We start from the raw sequence: 16,356 nt of genomic DNA, 5'->3' as shown, positions 1-16,356 counted from the left end.
CTCTAGACCAGTGGTTCTTAACCTGGGTTCGATCGAACCCTAGGGGTTCGGTGGGTCGGCCTCAGGTGTTCGGCGGAGGTCAAAACACACCTGACTCATCGTGTAAATAAAAACTTCTCCCTATCGGCGTATTACGGATACGGCAACAGCTGACTGGTTTGCAGGTGTCTAATTTGTTGTGAGTTTATGCACTGTGTTGGTTTTGTTCTTTGAACAAGGTGATGTTCATGCACGGTTCATTTTATGCACCAGTGGAAAAAACATGGTAACACTTTAGTATGGGGAACATATTCACCATTAATCATACTTGCCAACCCTCCCGGATTTTCCGGGAGACTCCCGAAATTCAGCGCCTCTCCCGAAAACCTCCCGGGACAAATTTTCTCCTGAAAATCTCCCGAAATTCAGGCGGAGCTGGAAGCCACGCCCCCTCCAGCTCCATGCGGACCTGAGTGACGTGTCAACAGCCTGTTTTCACGTCCGCTTTCCCACAATATAAACAGCGTACCTGCCCAAACGTTATAACTGTAGAATGATCGAGGGCGAGTTCTTGGTTTCTTATGTGGGTTTATTGTTAGGCAGTTTCATTAACGTCCTCCCAGCGCGGTAACAACACACAACAACAGCAGTCATGTTTTATTCTATCGTAAAGCAGTTCGTCTGCCGTAAACAGCAATGTTGTTGTAATATATTGAGTTGGAGGCAATAACCAGGCGAGATGATGAAGTACGTCTCTTTGCTGTGGACTTCAGAACAGACTCACACACTTGACGTCAGGTGCGCAACACCACGTAAATCGTTGGCCAACCAAAAAGTAACCCCTGTACGCTATAGCCAACATTCACCAGGAGATGGCAACAGACAAACATAGATCACTCTATTACATTCCTCCCCTTTTAGAAATGTAGAAGTTACTCAAAATAAATAAACAACCCAACCAAAAAATGCAGCAGCTCAATTAAAAAACTGTACTTAAGCCACATTCTTTTTTTTTTTTTTTTTTTTAGTGCTGAACTCTTAACCCTCATTTGTAAACAATAACATGCTTATTATACAAACAGTATTTGTACATCTTTAACACAGATTTTTATACTGTCTTCAGAGATTCCGTTTTTTTGGTGGTACTCGAAACCTTTCTGGGTACCTGCGAAAGGGTGTTCAGCATGGTTAGAAAAATAGTGACAGAGAATAGAACAAGGATGGACAATTCAACCCTTAACTCAACAATGAGTAGACGAGTGTTATGTGTGTGTATATGTGTAAATAAATGAACACTGAAAGTCAAGTATTTCTCATATATATATATATATATATATATATATATATATATATATATATATATATATATGGCCCTGTGATGAGGGGGCGACTTGTCCAGGGTGTACCCTGCCTTCCGCCCGATTGTAGCTGAGATAGGCTCCAGCGCCCCCGCGACCCCAAAGGGAATAAGCGGTAGAAAATGGATGGATGGATGGATATATATATATATATATATATATATATATATATGAGAAATACTTGAATATATATAGCTAGAATTCACTGAAAGTCAAGTATTTCTTATATATATGAAATACTTGACTTGGTGAATTCTAGCTGTAAATATACTCCTCCCCTCTTAGCCACGCCCCCAACCACGCCCCCGCCCACCCCGACCACGCCCCCACCCCCACCTCCCGAAGTCGGAGGTCTCAAGGTTGGCAAGTATGCCATTAATTAGTTGCTTATTAACATGAAAATTAGTAACATATTGGCTCTTTACTAGTCATTATTAAGTACTTATTAATGCCTTATTCGGCATGGCCTTATTATAACCCTAACCCTCTAACCCTGACCCTAACTCTAACCAAATAACTCTAAATTAAGTCTTTATTGCTTAAAATATGTTCCCCGGGTCAGGGGCGCCGCTAGGGATTTTGGGCCCCATGAAAAGAATCTTTACAGGGCCCCCAACACAGTGTCATTATTTTTTCTGTATTATAATTTCATCATCATTAGGGGCCTCTCTGGGCCCCCCTCCATCATGGGCCCCTAGAATCCGTCTCCTTTACCCCCCCTTTTCGGTGCCCCTGCCCCGGGTGTCCAAATAACTCTAAGTATTTATTACTTAGAATATGTTCCCCGGGTGTCCAAATAACTCTAAATTAAGTCTTTGTTACTTAGAATATGTTCCCCATACTAAAGTATTACCAAAAACATATAACTTTGTCTTGAATTTGAAAAAAAAAAAACATTTTGTTTTTCACTAAAGAAGGGTTCGGTGAATGAAACTGGTGGGGTTCGGTACCTCCAACAAGGTTAAGAACCACTGCTCTAAAAACATACATTAACATTTTATTTTTTTAACTCTTCAATTTCTGCATCAAATGCCTCCTACAACAACATAATTTGAAAGGTCAAATATTTTTGTTTTAGGTTTTTCTATATTTGGGTCTTACAGGGTTAAAAACGCCATCCGACCAGTTTCCGGTCACGGGTTGGTGACGTCACGGTGACGTAAAACCGCCTCCGTCCGCCGACTTATTAAACATGTCCGGGTTCTCTGCTGTACAAGCTCGGCGGCGTCACGGTGGAACCTCGCATTAAAACTGAAGACTGGAAGAGCCGTCCTTTACTCCCTCACCGAGACCTGTACGGAAAGTTAATAAATTATATTACATTTGTAGAATTAGCCCGTTATTCGCTAATGCTAATTGTTTCCTCACTACTCTCGCAGGTGAACTTTACCTTCCTAGCGCTAACCTTTGACTACTAGCTTCACCCAGCCGTGTTGACTCGCTCATTACAGCCGCTGATAAGCAACTAAAGTCGGCCTTGGCGTCCGGACTCTCCCGGGGGAAGGGGGTGACTGACACTTTAGCCCGTGTTGACTTCCTCGGTTTGTTCGAGGTCATCGGCTTCCATCAGCGGCTCCTAGCAGACCTCCAGGAATGAAGAGTCTGCCGTACTTCTGCCGGGGAGAAGTCATTCGAGGCTTCGGGAGAGGGAGCAAGGAGCTGGGCATTCCCACAGGTAACTTTGACTTTAATGTTTATTTCAAACAGCCGCCATGTTTGTTCGCAGGACAAACTAGTCTTTGATGTGACTTAGATAGGCACGTTCTCAACGTGTGGCACGGGTACCGCTGCTGGTACGCGGGCCCCATCTAGCGGTACGCAGAAGTATTGTTTTTTTTTAAGCAGGTGTAAAATAACATTGGAAATGCGTACATGATATATATCAGTGTTTTCCAACCACTGTGCCGCGGCCAGTGAAAACCAGTAACTAGTTACAGTTGCTAGTTACTTTATTTTAAAAGTAACTCAGTTACTAACTCAGTTACTTATACCAAAAAGGAACTATTTAGTTACTTATACTTTTTTTTTTTTAACTCCCATTAATGCCATTTTAACCTTAAATGCCTTCTAAAATGCGATTTTCTTATTTAAACGGGGATAGCAGGTCCATTTTATCATCATCCCCTGAGAAATGTCAAAGATGGACGCTTTTGAGCTCCCTCCCTCCTCAACGACACCTGGAAGTCGAACTTTGCTTGCATTGCATGCAGAACGAACCTGGGCTTATGAACACAACTCCACTACACCCAAAGACAATGGGCATATACACAAACACACTCCCCACCCTCACCCCACGCCTTCACCATCGCTTAATTCCGATGGACGGCTGAGTAGCGCTTTATAGCAGCAGGCCGGTCTCCAGGACACCCCCCCCCCCCCCCCCCCCCTCTCTGTTGCGAGTTGTTGTGATTATATGTAACATGTTTATGTGTGCTATGGCAAATGAGTTTTTTTCCCTTGGACTCAGTCTGGACCCCTTCCTGAAGGTCCAGCCTTTGACTGATATTTTTTACACTTCCCCCCTTTTCCAATATCACCTTTTTCCCACCTTTTTTAAAGGCCTACTGAAATGCGATTTTCTTATTTAAACGGGGATAGCAGGTCCATTCTATGTGTCATACTTGATAATTTTGCGATATTGCCATATTTTTGCTGAAAGGATTTAGTAGAGAACATCGACGATAAAGTTTGCAACTTTTGGTCGCTGATAAAAAAAAAAGCCTTGCCTGTACTGGAAGTAGCAGACGAGTAGCGTGACGTCACAGGTTGTGGAGCTCCTCACATCTGCACATTGTTTACAATCATGGCCACCAGCAGCGAGAGCGATTCGGACCGAGAAAGCGACGATTTCCCCATTAATTTGAGCGAGGATGAAAGATTTGTGGATGAGGAAAGTGAGAGTGAAGGACTAGAGGGCAGTGGGAGCGATTAAGATAGGGAAGATGCTGTGAGAGGCGGGTGGGACCTGATATTCAGCTGGGAATGACTAAAACAGTAAATAAACATAAGACATATATATACTCTATTAGCCACAACACAACCAGGCTTATATTTAATATGCCACAAATTAATCCCGCATAACAAACACCTCCCCCCTCCCGTCCATATATCCCGCCAATACAACTCAAACACCTACACAACACACTCAATCCCACAGCCCAAAGTACCGTTCACCTCCCCAAAGTTCATACAGCACATATATTTCCCCAAAGTCCCCAAAGTTACGTACGTGACATGCACATAGCGGCACGCACATACGGGCAAGCGATCAAATGTTTGGAAGCCGCAGCTGCATGCGTACTCACGGTACCGCGTCTGCGCATCCAACTCAAAGTCCTCCTGGTAAGAGTCTCTGTTGTCCCAGTTCTCCACAGGCCAATGGTAAAGCTTGACTGTCATCTTTCGGGAATGTAAACAATGAAACACCGGCTGTGTTATCCGGCACAACAGTCAGGGGGTGCATTCTACGGCGGGGGTGCGTTATCCGGCACAACACCTGCCGCAATACACCGCTTCCCACCTACAGCTTTCTTCTTTGCTGTCTCCATTGTTCATTGAACAAATTGCAAAAGATTCACCAACACAGATGTCCAGAATACTGTGGAATTTTGCGATGAAAACAGACGACTTAATAGCTGGCCACCATGCTGTCCCAAAATGTCCTCCACAATCCGTGACGTCACGCGCAGGCGTCATCATACCGAGACGTTTTCAGCAGGATATTTCGCGCAAAATTTAAAATTGCACTTGAGTAAGCTAACCGGCCGTATTGGCATGTGTTGCAATGTTAAGATTTCATCATTGATTTTTCAACTATCAGACTGCGTGGTTGGTAGTAGTGGGTCTCAGTAGGCCTTTAATGCCCTTTTAGCCTTAATTTCAGTACTGTTATTGCACTGGAGAATAATACAATGTGTTGATCAACTTGACATGCATTTGCATCACTGAACTCTGCTAAGCAATGTGGTCTACATACAACACACAAAGATATGTTTCAAAGGGCCAATTTATTTCAGGCCAGAACAAATTGACAAAACTATTTTAAATAGCTGCAACATAACATACATAAGTAACAAACAGCATAATAACAACATAGCTGTAAACCTGGCTTCACCGAAGGAAGGCACACGTGACATACACAAAGCCTAACCAGGCAGATTTGAATTGTTGTTTTGGGCAGATCTTTGATCCAAGACACAACTTGCATTGAACTAAAATGTTCTTTTCTTTGTGCTCGACAAAAGAAAAGAAGTGAGAATACGTCATACTTGCCAACCCTCCCGAATTTCAGTGCCTCTCCCTGGGACAACCATTCTCCCAAATTTCTCCCGATTTCCAGCCGGACTCAAGGCACGCCCCCTCCAGGTCCATGCGGACCTGAGTGAGGACAGCCTGTCATCACGTCCGCTTGGCCAACCAAAAAGTACCCACAGAACACTATACCGTATAGTGTTCTGTGGTTACTTTTTGGTTGGCCAACGGTTTACGTTGTATGAAATATTCTTAATTGCTAAAACAAAGCCGGTGTGAGGGAATAGTGCTCAGGGAAGATATTAAACTGCTACAGGAAAATACCAACAAAATAGGAAAAGCCAACAAAAGACAAGAACTAAAACACTGCACACAGGAAAACACCAAAAAAAAGCTCTAAATAAGTCACGGCGTGATGTGACAGGTGGTGACAGTACTTTGAAACAAGAGCTATAATGATGCATGCTTAGTTATGGTTTGAATTATGTGAATTTTATTTATCATGTTAAAAAGTGCAATATATTTATCTGTACAGTAATCTATTTATTTATGTATATTTATATATATATATATTTATTTTATATATATATTTATATATTATTTATTTATATATATATTTATATTTATATATGTACCTTATTACTTTTTTTAAATTAATATCCAACAATTGCAAGAACAACTTTTTACTGTCAATATTGGCTGCTGAGTTTCATTTTTAATGTTTTCTGCTGGTGGTGTGCCTCCACATTTTTTCAATGAAAAAAATGTGCCTTGGCTCAAAAAAGGTTGAAAGACACTGTTGTATATAAATGATACAAATCAAAACAATGCAACTGCACTGTGTTTACGTGGCTTAAGATAGCCATCTTAACGTGGGACAAAGCAGGCATGTTGTCTAGTTGCTGATTAATAGAGATAGCCTTTTTGGCGGATGCTGTTTACGCAAGAGTTGGTCAATGTTATCCAAGCTGGTGGCACATGATTAAACACTGAATAAACACAATTATAATCATAGTCTATCTAGTCAACCACATACGAAATTAACCAATTATGATGCAAGAGAAAAACACACTTAAGTCCAACATGGCTTGCCGTCTATGTAAATAAAGTATCTTCACTCACACAAAGATATTGTTTTAGTGTTGTAAAATATTTAGATTTTATTACCAAACTATTTTAATATGATCCACAAGGGAAGTTGTTCCACACAGTAGTTCAGTTACAAAGGATGGAAAGGATAATGCACACAAGAGCACAAAAAGAGGGCGAAAACAAAAGGTATGAAGTAGACTAAAAATGCACCATAATAGTAATATAAAATATATGTAATAATTACATATTATATATACAGTATATAATATATACTGATATATTATATTTTTATATAATATATACAATACATAACAAATCCCAATAACAAATATTAAAAATAATTAATTTGTTACATTTTAATGTTTTTCACCAGTCAAAAAATTTTAATTTTATATTGCAAAATATATAGATTTTACTTTTGCATTATGGCGACTTGTCCAGGGTATACCCCGCCTACCGCCCGAATGCAACTGAGATAGGCTGCAGCACCCCCCGTTACCCTGAAAGGGACAAGCTGTAGAAAATGGATGGATGGACTTTTGCATTATTTTAATTCTGGTAATGTAATATTTAATTTTTCAAATATAATTTTAAGTCTTAAAACTCTTGACTTTTTTTTTCATAAAATCCTGACTCTACTTGCAGTATGAGGACTTAATTACCTTAAAATATAAATATATATTTTTTACTCATATCTCACTTTTACTTTTAATAACCAATTATTGTGTGATTAAAATTTTGGAATATCATGGCTTTATTTTCACAATATTACAAGTAGGGCTGTTGCTGTAGATTGTTCTTACTGAACGAGGAATTGATCAATGAGGTTGTTCGAATAATCGAGTAAACGGATAAAACAATATAAAGCCTCAATGCAAATTTTAGGGGAAAAAGTTGAAATAAGAAAAACATTTTCTGCCTATGATAGCCTTCATTCTATTTTTCTAATAAATGCACATCATCAATATGTGTATTAATAACATTTGGAAGGAAAAAAGTCTGTTGCCACACAGATGACGGCACGCACCACCGCTCTCGTGTATGCTCTATTTCAGCGGCCGTGCAGAAAGTCCCTGTATTTAAATTTGAAGTCAATCTTTGCGGTCCAGATTTTATACATTTTTATTAATTACACCCCTTAAATGATAAATCAAAGTAACATAATATAAATCAGTCTTTTTCTAATGGAGTTAATCGTCGCAGCCCTAAATACAAGTACATTTACTGCAAAAATTATAACTTTATTTTGTCAATGACGAAGGTCTCCAAAATAATGTACAATATTTAAATAAGACATACAAAAACTAGCATCTGTGTGATAATTCACCATTAGCATGATTATCAGTTTTAAAGGCAGAATATTTAATACTTCTCCAATTGGACGGGTTTACATTGTGCAGGTGTACCTAATGAAGTGTCCAGTGTATTTTCTTCTTGTAAAAATGTCACTTGTTGTTTTTATTCCAGCCAACTTCCCGGACTCGGTGGTGGACAATCTGCCGGCGGACATCGGCACGGGCATCTACTACGGCTGGGCCTGCGTGGGCAACGGCGACGTGTACAAAATGGTGATGAGCATCGGCTGGAACCCGTACTACAAAAACACCAAAAAGTCCATGGTGGGTTCAAACACTGATGACATCTATTAATCAGACAAGAAGCAAGGAATCATGCAGAGACAGGGTTCAATTTAGCTCATGAGGAGACACGTGTTTTGGGCTGTATTCTAGTTACAGATCCAAACTACGTTCTAAAAGTCCAGCCCGCGTGCTTCCTCTCTTTATTTGGAAGGTCCCTGTTACATCACTGAAGCTGAGGGGAGGGGGTAATCTCGACAACTCCAGTTAGACACAATCAGAATCAGAAACAGAAATACTTTAATAATCCCAGAGGGGAAATTAACATTTTCAGCACAATCCCATTCAAGAGCAGACAAACATTACAGGGAAACAGAACAGGATCGCTGACGGGTCTGCCAACTTCCGGGGCCCCTTACAAAAAAATGTGAGAAACAGGTAAACGCTGGGGACGGGCGGGAGGAAAAAAATACAAAATTCAGTGTAAGCCTGGGCCCCTGGAGAGGAGGTCCAGATTGAGGCCAAGGGGGAAAAACTCATAGCCATAGCACACATAAACATGTGTGTAAGAGGGAAACATCTAACATCAAAGAAAACAAAGGACATTAAAGACATTAAAAGAGCAGAGCTGATGCAACCAGCCACTTCTACACACTGCCACAAAAGTAAAACAACAACAACAACAAAAACATACACACTGTGGTGGCCTATGCGGTGTTCCACGCCATCGTCTGCTGGGGTGGGGTGAGCACGGCCAGAGATAGGAGCAGACCCAACAAAGCAACCAAGAGAGCCGACGCCACCTTCGGCCGCCCACCAACTCTCGGCCAGTGTCCAGTCCGCAAGGATGAGCGAGGATACGTCCAAATATGATTACCGTATTTTTCGGACTATAAGTCGCAGTTTTTTTCATGCGACTTATACTCAGGAGCGACTTATGTGTGAAATTATTAACACATTACCGTAAAATATCAAATACTATTATTTTAGCTCATTCACGTAAGAGACTAGACGTATAAGATTTCATGGGATTTAGCGATTAGGAGTGACAGATTGTTTGGTAAACGTATAGCATGTTCTATATTTTATAGTTATTTGAATGACTCTTACCATAATATGTTACGTTAACATACCAGTTGGTTATTTATGCCTCATATAACGTACACTTATTCAGCCTGTTGTTCACTATTCTTTATTTATTTTAAATTGCCTTTCAAATGTATATTCTTGGTGTTGGGTTTTATCAAATAAATTTCCCCAAAAAAATGCGACTTATACTCCAGTGCGACTTATATGTTTTTTTCCTTCTTTATTATGCAATTTCGGCCGGTGCGACTTATACTCCGAAAATATGGTATATATGTATATACAAAAATTGCAAATGTGTTGACGCTGGTGCTATCGCCCCGTCTCTGCTTTGTCTGCGTCCCGGTACCCGATGTTCGGCCTTGGCAGCCAGCAGGCCGAGTCCGGACACAACACTGATAGAGGCGGCTGGCAATCTTTTGGATTACCAGCTTTGCACAGATACAAAAATGCCACTTCAGCACAATTGACAATAATTTAAAGCAACGGCCCTTAAAGGGGAACATTATCACCAGACCTATGTAAGCGTCAATATATACTTTGATGTTGCAGAAAAAAGACCATATATTTTTTTAACCGATTTCCGAACTCTAAATGGATGAATTTTGGCGAATTAAACGCCTTTCTATTATTCGCTCTCGGAGCGATGACATCACAACATGACGTCACATCAGGAAGCAATCCGCCATTTTCTCAAACACATTACAAACACCGAGTCAAATCAGCTCTGTTATTTTCCGTTTTTTCGACTGTTTTCCGTACCTTGGAGACATCATGCCTCGTCGGTGTGTTGTCGGAGGGTGTAACAACACGAACAGGGACGGATTCAAGTTGCACCAGTGGCCCAAAGATGCGAAAGTGGCAAGAAATTGGACGTTTGTTCCGCACACTTTACCGACGAAAGCTATGCTACAACAGAGATGGCAAGAATGTGTGGATATTCTGCGACACTCAAAGCAGATGCATTTCCAACGATAAAGTCAAAGAAATCTGCCGCCAGACCCCCTTTGAATCTGCCGGAGTGTGTGAGCAATTCAGGGACAAAGGACCTCGGTAGCACGGCAAGCAATGGCGGCAGTTTGTTCCCGAGGACGAGCGAGCTAAACCCCCTGGATGTCTTGACTCACACCGTCCCTTATGCCACCGAAGATGATCAAGAGAAGAATATCGACCCTAGCTTCCCTGGCCTGCTGACATCAACTCCAAAACTGGACAGATCAGCTTTCAGGAAAAGAGAGCGGATGAGGGTATGTCTACAGAATATATTAATTGATGAAAATTGGGCTGTCTGCACTCTCAAAGTGCATGTTGTTGCCAAATGTATTTCATATGCTGTAAACCTAGTTCATAGTTGTTAGTTTCCTTTAATGCCAAACAAACACATACCAATCGTTGGTTAGAAGGCGATCGCCGAATTCGTCCTCGCTTTCTCCCGTGTCGCTGGCTGTCGTGTCGTTTTCGTCGGTTTCGCTTGCATACGGTTCAAACCGATATGGCTCAATAGCTTCAGTTTCTTCTTCAATTTTGTTTTCGTTACCTGCCTCCACACTACAACCATCCGTTTCAATACATGCGTAATCTGTTGAATCGCTTAAACCGCTGAAATCCGAGTCTGAATCCGAGCTAATGTCGCTATAGCTTGCTGTTCTATGCGCCATGTTTGTTTGTGTTGGCATCACTATGTGACGTCACAGGAAAATGGACGGGTGTATATAACGATGGTTAAAATCAGGCACTTTGAAGCTTTTTTTAGGGATATTGCGTGATGGGTAAAATTTTGAAAAAAACTTCGAAAAATAAAATAAGCCACTGGGAACTGATTTTTAATGGTTTTAACCCTTCTGAAATTGTGATAATGTTCCCCTTTTAAGCATAAAGTTGTGTGATAATATATACATAATTATTCTAACAGTACCCTATAAAGTTAAAAGTTAAAGTTAAAGTACCAATGATTGTCACACACACACTAGGTGTGGCGAAATTATTCTCTGCATTTGACCCATCACCCTTGATCACCCCCTGGGAGGTGAGGGGAGCAGTGGGCAGCAGCGGTGGCTGCGCCCGGGAATCATTTTGGTGATTTAACCCCCAATTCCAACCCTTGATGCTGAGTGCCAAGCAGGGAGGTAATGGGTCCCATTTTTATAGTCTTTGGTATGACTCGGCCGGGATTTGAACTCCCAACCTACCGATCTCAGGACGGACACTCTAACCACTAGGCCACTGAGTAGGTGATTAAAGTGTTTTAGTGGCTTAATGTGCACCAAGGAGGCCGGAAGTTGGACTTTTGTGGGGGGAAAAATGGCCGCACTTTCATGGCTTCACTCATTTTGGATGTTGGCCTGAAGCTGTCCGATTATGAACACATTATTAGTCATGTTGTCGTCATGGAGCGTTGGCCACATTCACAACATGTCCTTGTTCTCGTAGGAGACTCATGTCATCCACAAGTTTAAGGAGGACTTCTACGGGGAGACCCTCAGTGTGGTCATGGTGGGCTACATCCGGCCAGAGAGAAGCTACAACTCACTGGGTAACCACACACACCCACACACTTACACACGACTGAATAGTTTGCTTGTTGAATGCAAAAACTAAAGCAAGAGCAGACCTCCGCCAAAGCTGAATAGTAATGTCACATGGTCACATGGTGCCAGGCTCTTCCTTACCAAATTCACGCCAACACGAATCATTTTTGTGCACATGGCCTACAAAACCTAACATTTGTACATATGTACTAGAAGTTATTTTCAAAAGGACACAGGCTATATAAACACTAAAATAGTCCAATAAAGCTGCTTTACTATTAGGACTTGATTGCATCTACTCAAACACGTTCATCTCACTTAGGATTGATTATGACTGGAAGACATTTATTCTTGCAATATTTGGCATTTAATTACTGATTGAGCTGATTCACAATAAATGTATGCTTTTTTGTCAAGCTACATATTAGTGAAAACATCATCCTAAAAATATTATAATGTACTTTTTTGTAGTAATGATTTGTCGTCATGAAAAGTATGTTTTTATGATTTAATGTCGTATAACTTTGCAATTTTATTCCAACGTTACAACTTTATTCTTGGAAACTTTTTCCAAGTTCATTCGTGTAATATTTATCTTTTTTTTGTATCAATAATAAGTACAGAAATTTGATTATAGAAAATCTTTGGATTATATTATGTTGCATTGACTAATCATTTCATGAAAATGGATCAAAGCCAGACCATATGGAGTGCCTGGAACTTTAAATACGCAGACAAAGTACCTGGAAATTTAAATACGCAGACAAAGTACCTGGAACTTTAAATACACAGACAAAATCCTTCATACCGACAGCCATCAGACTGTATAATGCATATGTTTCTTTTTGACTGTAGTTAAATGTATAATAGACTGTATTTATGTTATTCACATGTGAATAATGCTGTATAATAGACTGTATTTCTATTATTCACATGTGAATAATGCTGTATAATAGACTGTATTTCTATTATTCACATGTGAATAATGCTGGATAATAGACTGTATTTATATTATTCACATGTGAATAATGCTGTATAATAGACTGTATTTATATTATTCACATGTGAATAATGCTGTATAATAGACTGTATTTATATTATTCACATGTGAATAATGCTGTATAATAGACTGTATTTATGTTATTCACATGTGAATAATGCTGTATAATAGACTGTATTTATATTATTCACATGTGAATAATGCTGTATAATAGACTGTATTTCTATTATTCACATGTGAATAATGCTGGATAATAGACTATTTATATTATTCACATGTGAATAATGCTGTATAATAGACTGTATTTGTTATTCACATGTGAATAATGCTGTATTTATGTTATTCACATGTGAATAATGCTGTATAATAGACTGTATTTATATTATTCACATGTAAAAAATACCTTAGTGTTTATTGTCTATGTGAGCGAACTGTGGTGCTGAATTTCCCCCAGGGATCAATAAAGTACTTTCTATTCTATTCTAAAGTTTCCACATGAGCGATGCTGTGATCTGTGTGGCGATCAACAGCAGATATATTATTTTATGAGTTAATACATTTGGTCATTTGTATTCATTAGAAAAAAGAGACATATTTGGCAAGCAGAAACATTTTTTTTTTTAACTGTTTCCCCTAAAACATGCATGGAGGCTTTAAAGTGTGTTTTGTCCCATGACTTGATTAATCCAACTAAATAATCGATAGCTGCTGTCAGGTTCAAACACTGATGACATCTATTAAACAAGACAAGAAGCAAAGACTCAAACAGACAGAATTCAATTTGGACTCAATATTGAGGAGAGTCACCTTTACACTGTACCCTTGTACAGTATATCAGCACGCTCTGCCAAAAGATTGCATGCCTCCTTCTTTTATTTTGGACCCTCCCCAACCACATGGCCACCACTGGGGCGGCATAGCTCGGTTGGTAGAGTGGTCGTGCCAGCAACTTGAGGGTTCCAGGTTCGATTCCCGCTTCTGCCATCCTAGTCACTGCCGTTGTGTCCTTGGGCAAGACACTTTACCCACCTGCTCCCAGTGCCACCCACACTGGTTTAAATGTAACTTAGATATTGGGTTTCACTAGAGAAAAGCGCTATATAAATATAATTCACTTCACTGTTTCCAAAGGACAAAGGTTGCAAAAAGTTCACAGAAAAGGTCAGTTCAAAAAGAGTTTGTAAAATAGTTCAAAAAGAGGTCTATGAAATAGTTAAAAAATAGTTCATAAAATACTTCAAAAAGAGGTCGTCTGGAAATTGGGCAGATCCTGTCATATCTCCGCTTTGAAGTCCTTGAGTTAGAACAGTATCTTTCTGTTGATTACCATACATGAAAGAACACAGGAACACCTTCATCTTGCTTTCCCCCCCCCACACAGTGGAGTTTTACGAGTCTTACTCTTGGTAGTATTTTGGACCCTCCCCGACCACATGGCCACCACTGTTTCCAAAGGACAAAGGTCGCAAAAACTTCACAGAAAAGGTCAGTTCAAAAAGAGTTTGTAAATTAGTTCAAAAAGAGGTCCATAAAATAGTTCAAAAAGAGTTCATAAAATACTTCAAAAAGAGGTCGTCTGGAAATTGGGCAGATCCTGTCATCTCTCCGCTTTGAAGTCCTTGGGTTAGAACAATATCTTTCTGTTGATTACCATACATGAAAGAACACAGGAACACCTTCATCTTGCTTTCCCCCCCACACAGTGGAGTTTTACGAGTCTTATTCTTGGTAGGTTTCAAAGACAGCCTTTTGTGTTCTTGTCAGGAACACAATGTAATAGAATAATTGTTTCTAAATTATCACAAAAACTTTGTGATAATTTAGAAACAATTATTCTAACAGCTGCAGCCCATATTTTTATGTTGTATTCAACCTTGACTTGTGAAATTAATCTTCTATTTTACAACAATATAAAAGTTAACATGAAATACGTTTTAGGACCTTTTACACTCAAACATCAAACCTTGTCTATGGAATATTATTATTTCACTATTACAACTTCAGTACACATTTATTATTGTCAGATTCAGTAATAACTTTATTCTCTTAATATTACACTTGATTCTGGTGAAGTACAAAAGAAAAAGGGGTCAAACTGACGCGTCTTCTATCCGCCCCGGTTTGGCAGAGGCGCTGATCGCCGCCATCAACGGCGACATCGAGGAGGCCAAGGTCCAGCTGGAGCTGCCCGAGCACGTCAAGCTGAGGGAGGACAACTTCTTCACCAGCGGACATCACTGCACCCCCACCGCCTCCTCTTCGTCCTCACAGACTATCATGAACGGACACTGAGAGCCGTTGCCATGGCGACACGTGGATGAAACATGACTTAGTTTCCAGTTTTGTATCGTTTTTCTTTTACGTGGCAACTAAATGTAATTCAATGTTAAATCTTCAACACAAGTCAGTGTAGTCATTATTGTGTAGAATAACACACTATGCAACACACTTGCTATAATTACTGGGTTTTGCAAAACTGGCCTGAGTGAAAGGTCACCCTCCTTCTTTACAGTTCATCCATTTGTTTGTTCCCGCCTGTGAGCGTTCAAAGAATAAAGTCCACAAACAGACATTTCGTATTTATAATTTATTGGGGGGGGAAAAAAAAGGTCCTACAAGAAACGCCAATCAGAAAAGACTAGATTTAATTATGACTTGTGATTTTATCGTGCTTGAAGAATGTAAATATATCAAATACTTAGAATGTAATCTATCCTGTGAAATGTTTTTTTTCTGCCGAGTGAAGCGTCGTTTCCGCATTAAAAGAACGACAACAATATTGACACCTGCAGTGTGTATTCTGTATATATTCATCCAATAAATCATTTGACCCAGTCTGTGTTCATTTTCCTTACAGTGTTCATGCATATGCAAACTTTGCTGAAAGAAAAATGTATTTTGATCATTTAATGTTGAATTTAAATACACATTTATAATTATTCAAATAATTTTAGTCTTCAAAATGTACATTAAAAGGGTGGTAAATTGATTATGATACACTCAAAGGCCACTTCATTAGGTCATACTTGCCAACCTTGAGACCTCCGATTTCGGGGGGGTGGAGGTGGGTGTGGTCGGGGTGGGACGGGGGCGAGGTTGGGGGCGTGGCTAAAAGGGGAGGAGTAATATATATATATATATTTAAGAAATACTTGACGTTCAGTGATATCTAACTATATATATATATATAATAAATACTTGAATTTCAGTGTTAATTTATTTACACATATACACACACATAACACTCATCTACTCATTGTTGAGTTAAGGGTTGAATTGTCCATCCTTGTTCTATTCTCTTTCGAACCATGCTGAGCACCCTCTCTGATTATACATTGATGTGTGGCACGCACAAAAGTGCTTTCATCAAATGCACTAGATGGCATTATTGTCCTGTTTAAGAGTGTCACAACATTGCTGTTTACGGCAGACGAACTGCTTTACGGTATACAAAAAAGTGACTGCTGTTGTTGTGTGTTGTTGCC

The 16,356-nt window shown here is 39.8% G+C and overlaps 1 protein-coding gene across 1 annotated transcript; it reads left to right on the top strand.

Moving 5' to 3' along the window:
- The first annotated feature begins 2,483 nt into the window (after positions 1 to 2,483).
- On the top strand, positions 2,484 to 15,706 carry rfk (riboflavin kinase). The gene is made up of 5 exons (XM_061933249.1): positions 2,484 to 2,631; positions 2,717 to 3,012; positions 8,148 to 8,299; positions 11,774 to 11,876; positions 15,000 to 15,706. Exons 2-5 carry the CDS (start codon positions 2,931 to 2,933, stop codon positions 15,161 to 15,163), a joined length of 501 nt encoding a protein of 166 aa, XP_061789233.1. The 5' UTR covers positions 2,484 to 2,631; positions 2,717 to 2,930; the 3' UTR covers positions 15,164 to 15,706.
- Positions 15,707 to 16,356: the final 650 nt, after the last annotated feature.

Source organism: Nerophis lumbriciformis, linkage group LG03, assembly GCF_033978685.3.
Source record: "Nerophis lumbriciformis linkage group LG03, RoL_Nlum_v2.1, whole genome shotgun sequence".
NCBI classification, from domain to species: domain Eukaryota; kingdom Metazoa; phylum Chordata; class Actinopteri; order Syngnathiformes; family Syngnathidae; genus Nerophis; species Nerophis lumbriciformis.
The sequence above is the reverse complement of the archived record's forward strand: the minus strand, read 5'-3'. Positions and strand labels throughout refer to the sequence as shown.

What these genes read in the sequence shown, in the direction of transcription:
- rfk (XM_061933249.1), top strand. Translation starts at nt 2,931, where the DNA reads ATGAAGAGTCTGCCGTACTTCTGCCGGGGAGAAGTCATTCGAGGCTTC. An exon ending in AAAACACCAAAAAGTCCATG is followed by an intron (nt 8,300 to 11,773) that starts GTGGGTTCAAAC and finishes TTGTTCTCGTAG; the next exon opens with GAGACTCATGTCATCCACAA. An exon ending in GAGAAGCTACAACTCACTGG is followed by an intron (nt 11,877 to 14,999) that starts GTAACCACACAC and finishes CCGGTTTGGCAG; the next exon opens with AGGCGCTGATCGCCGCCATC.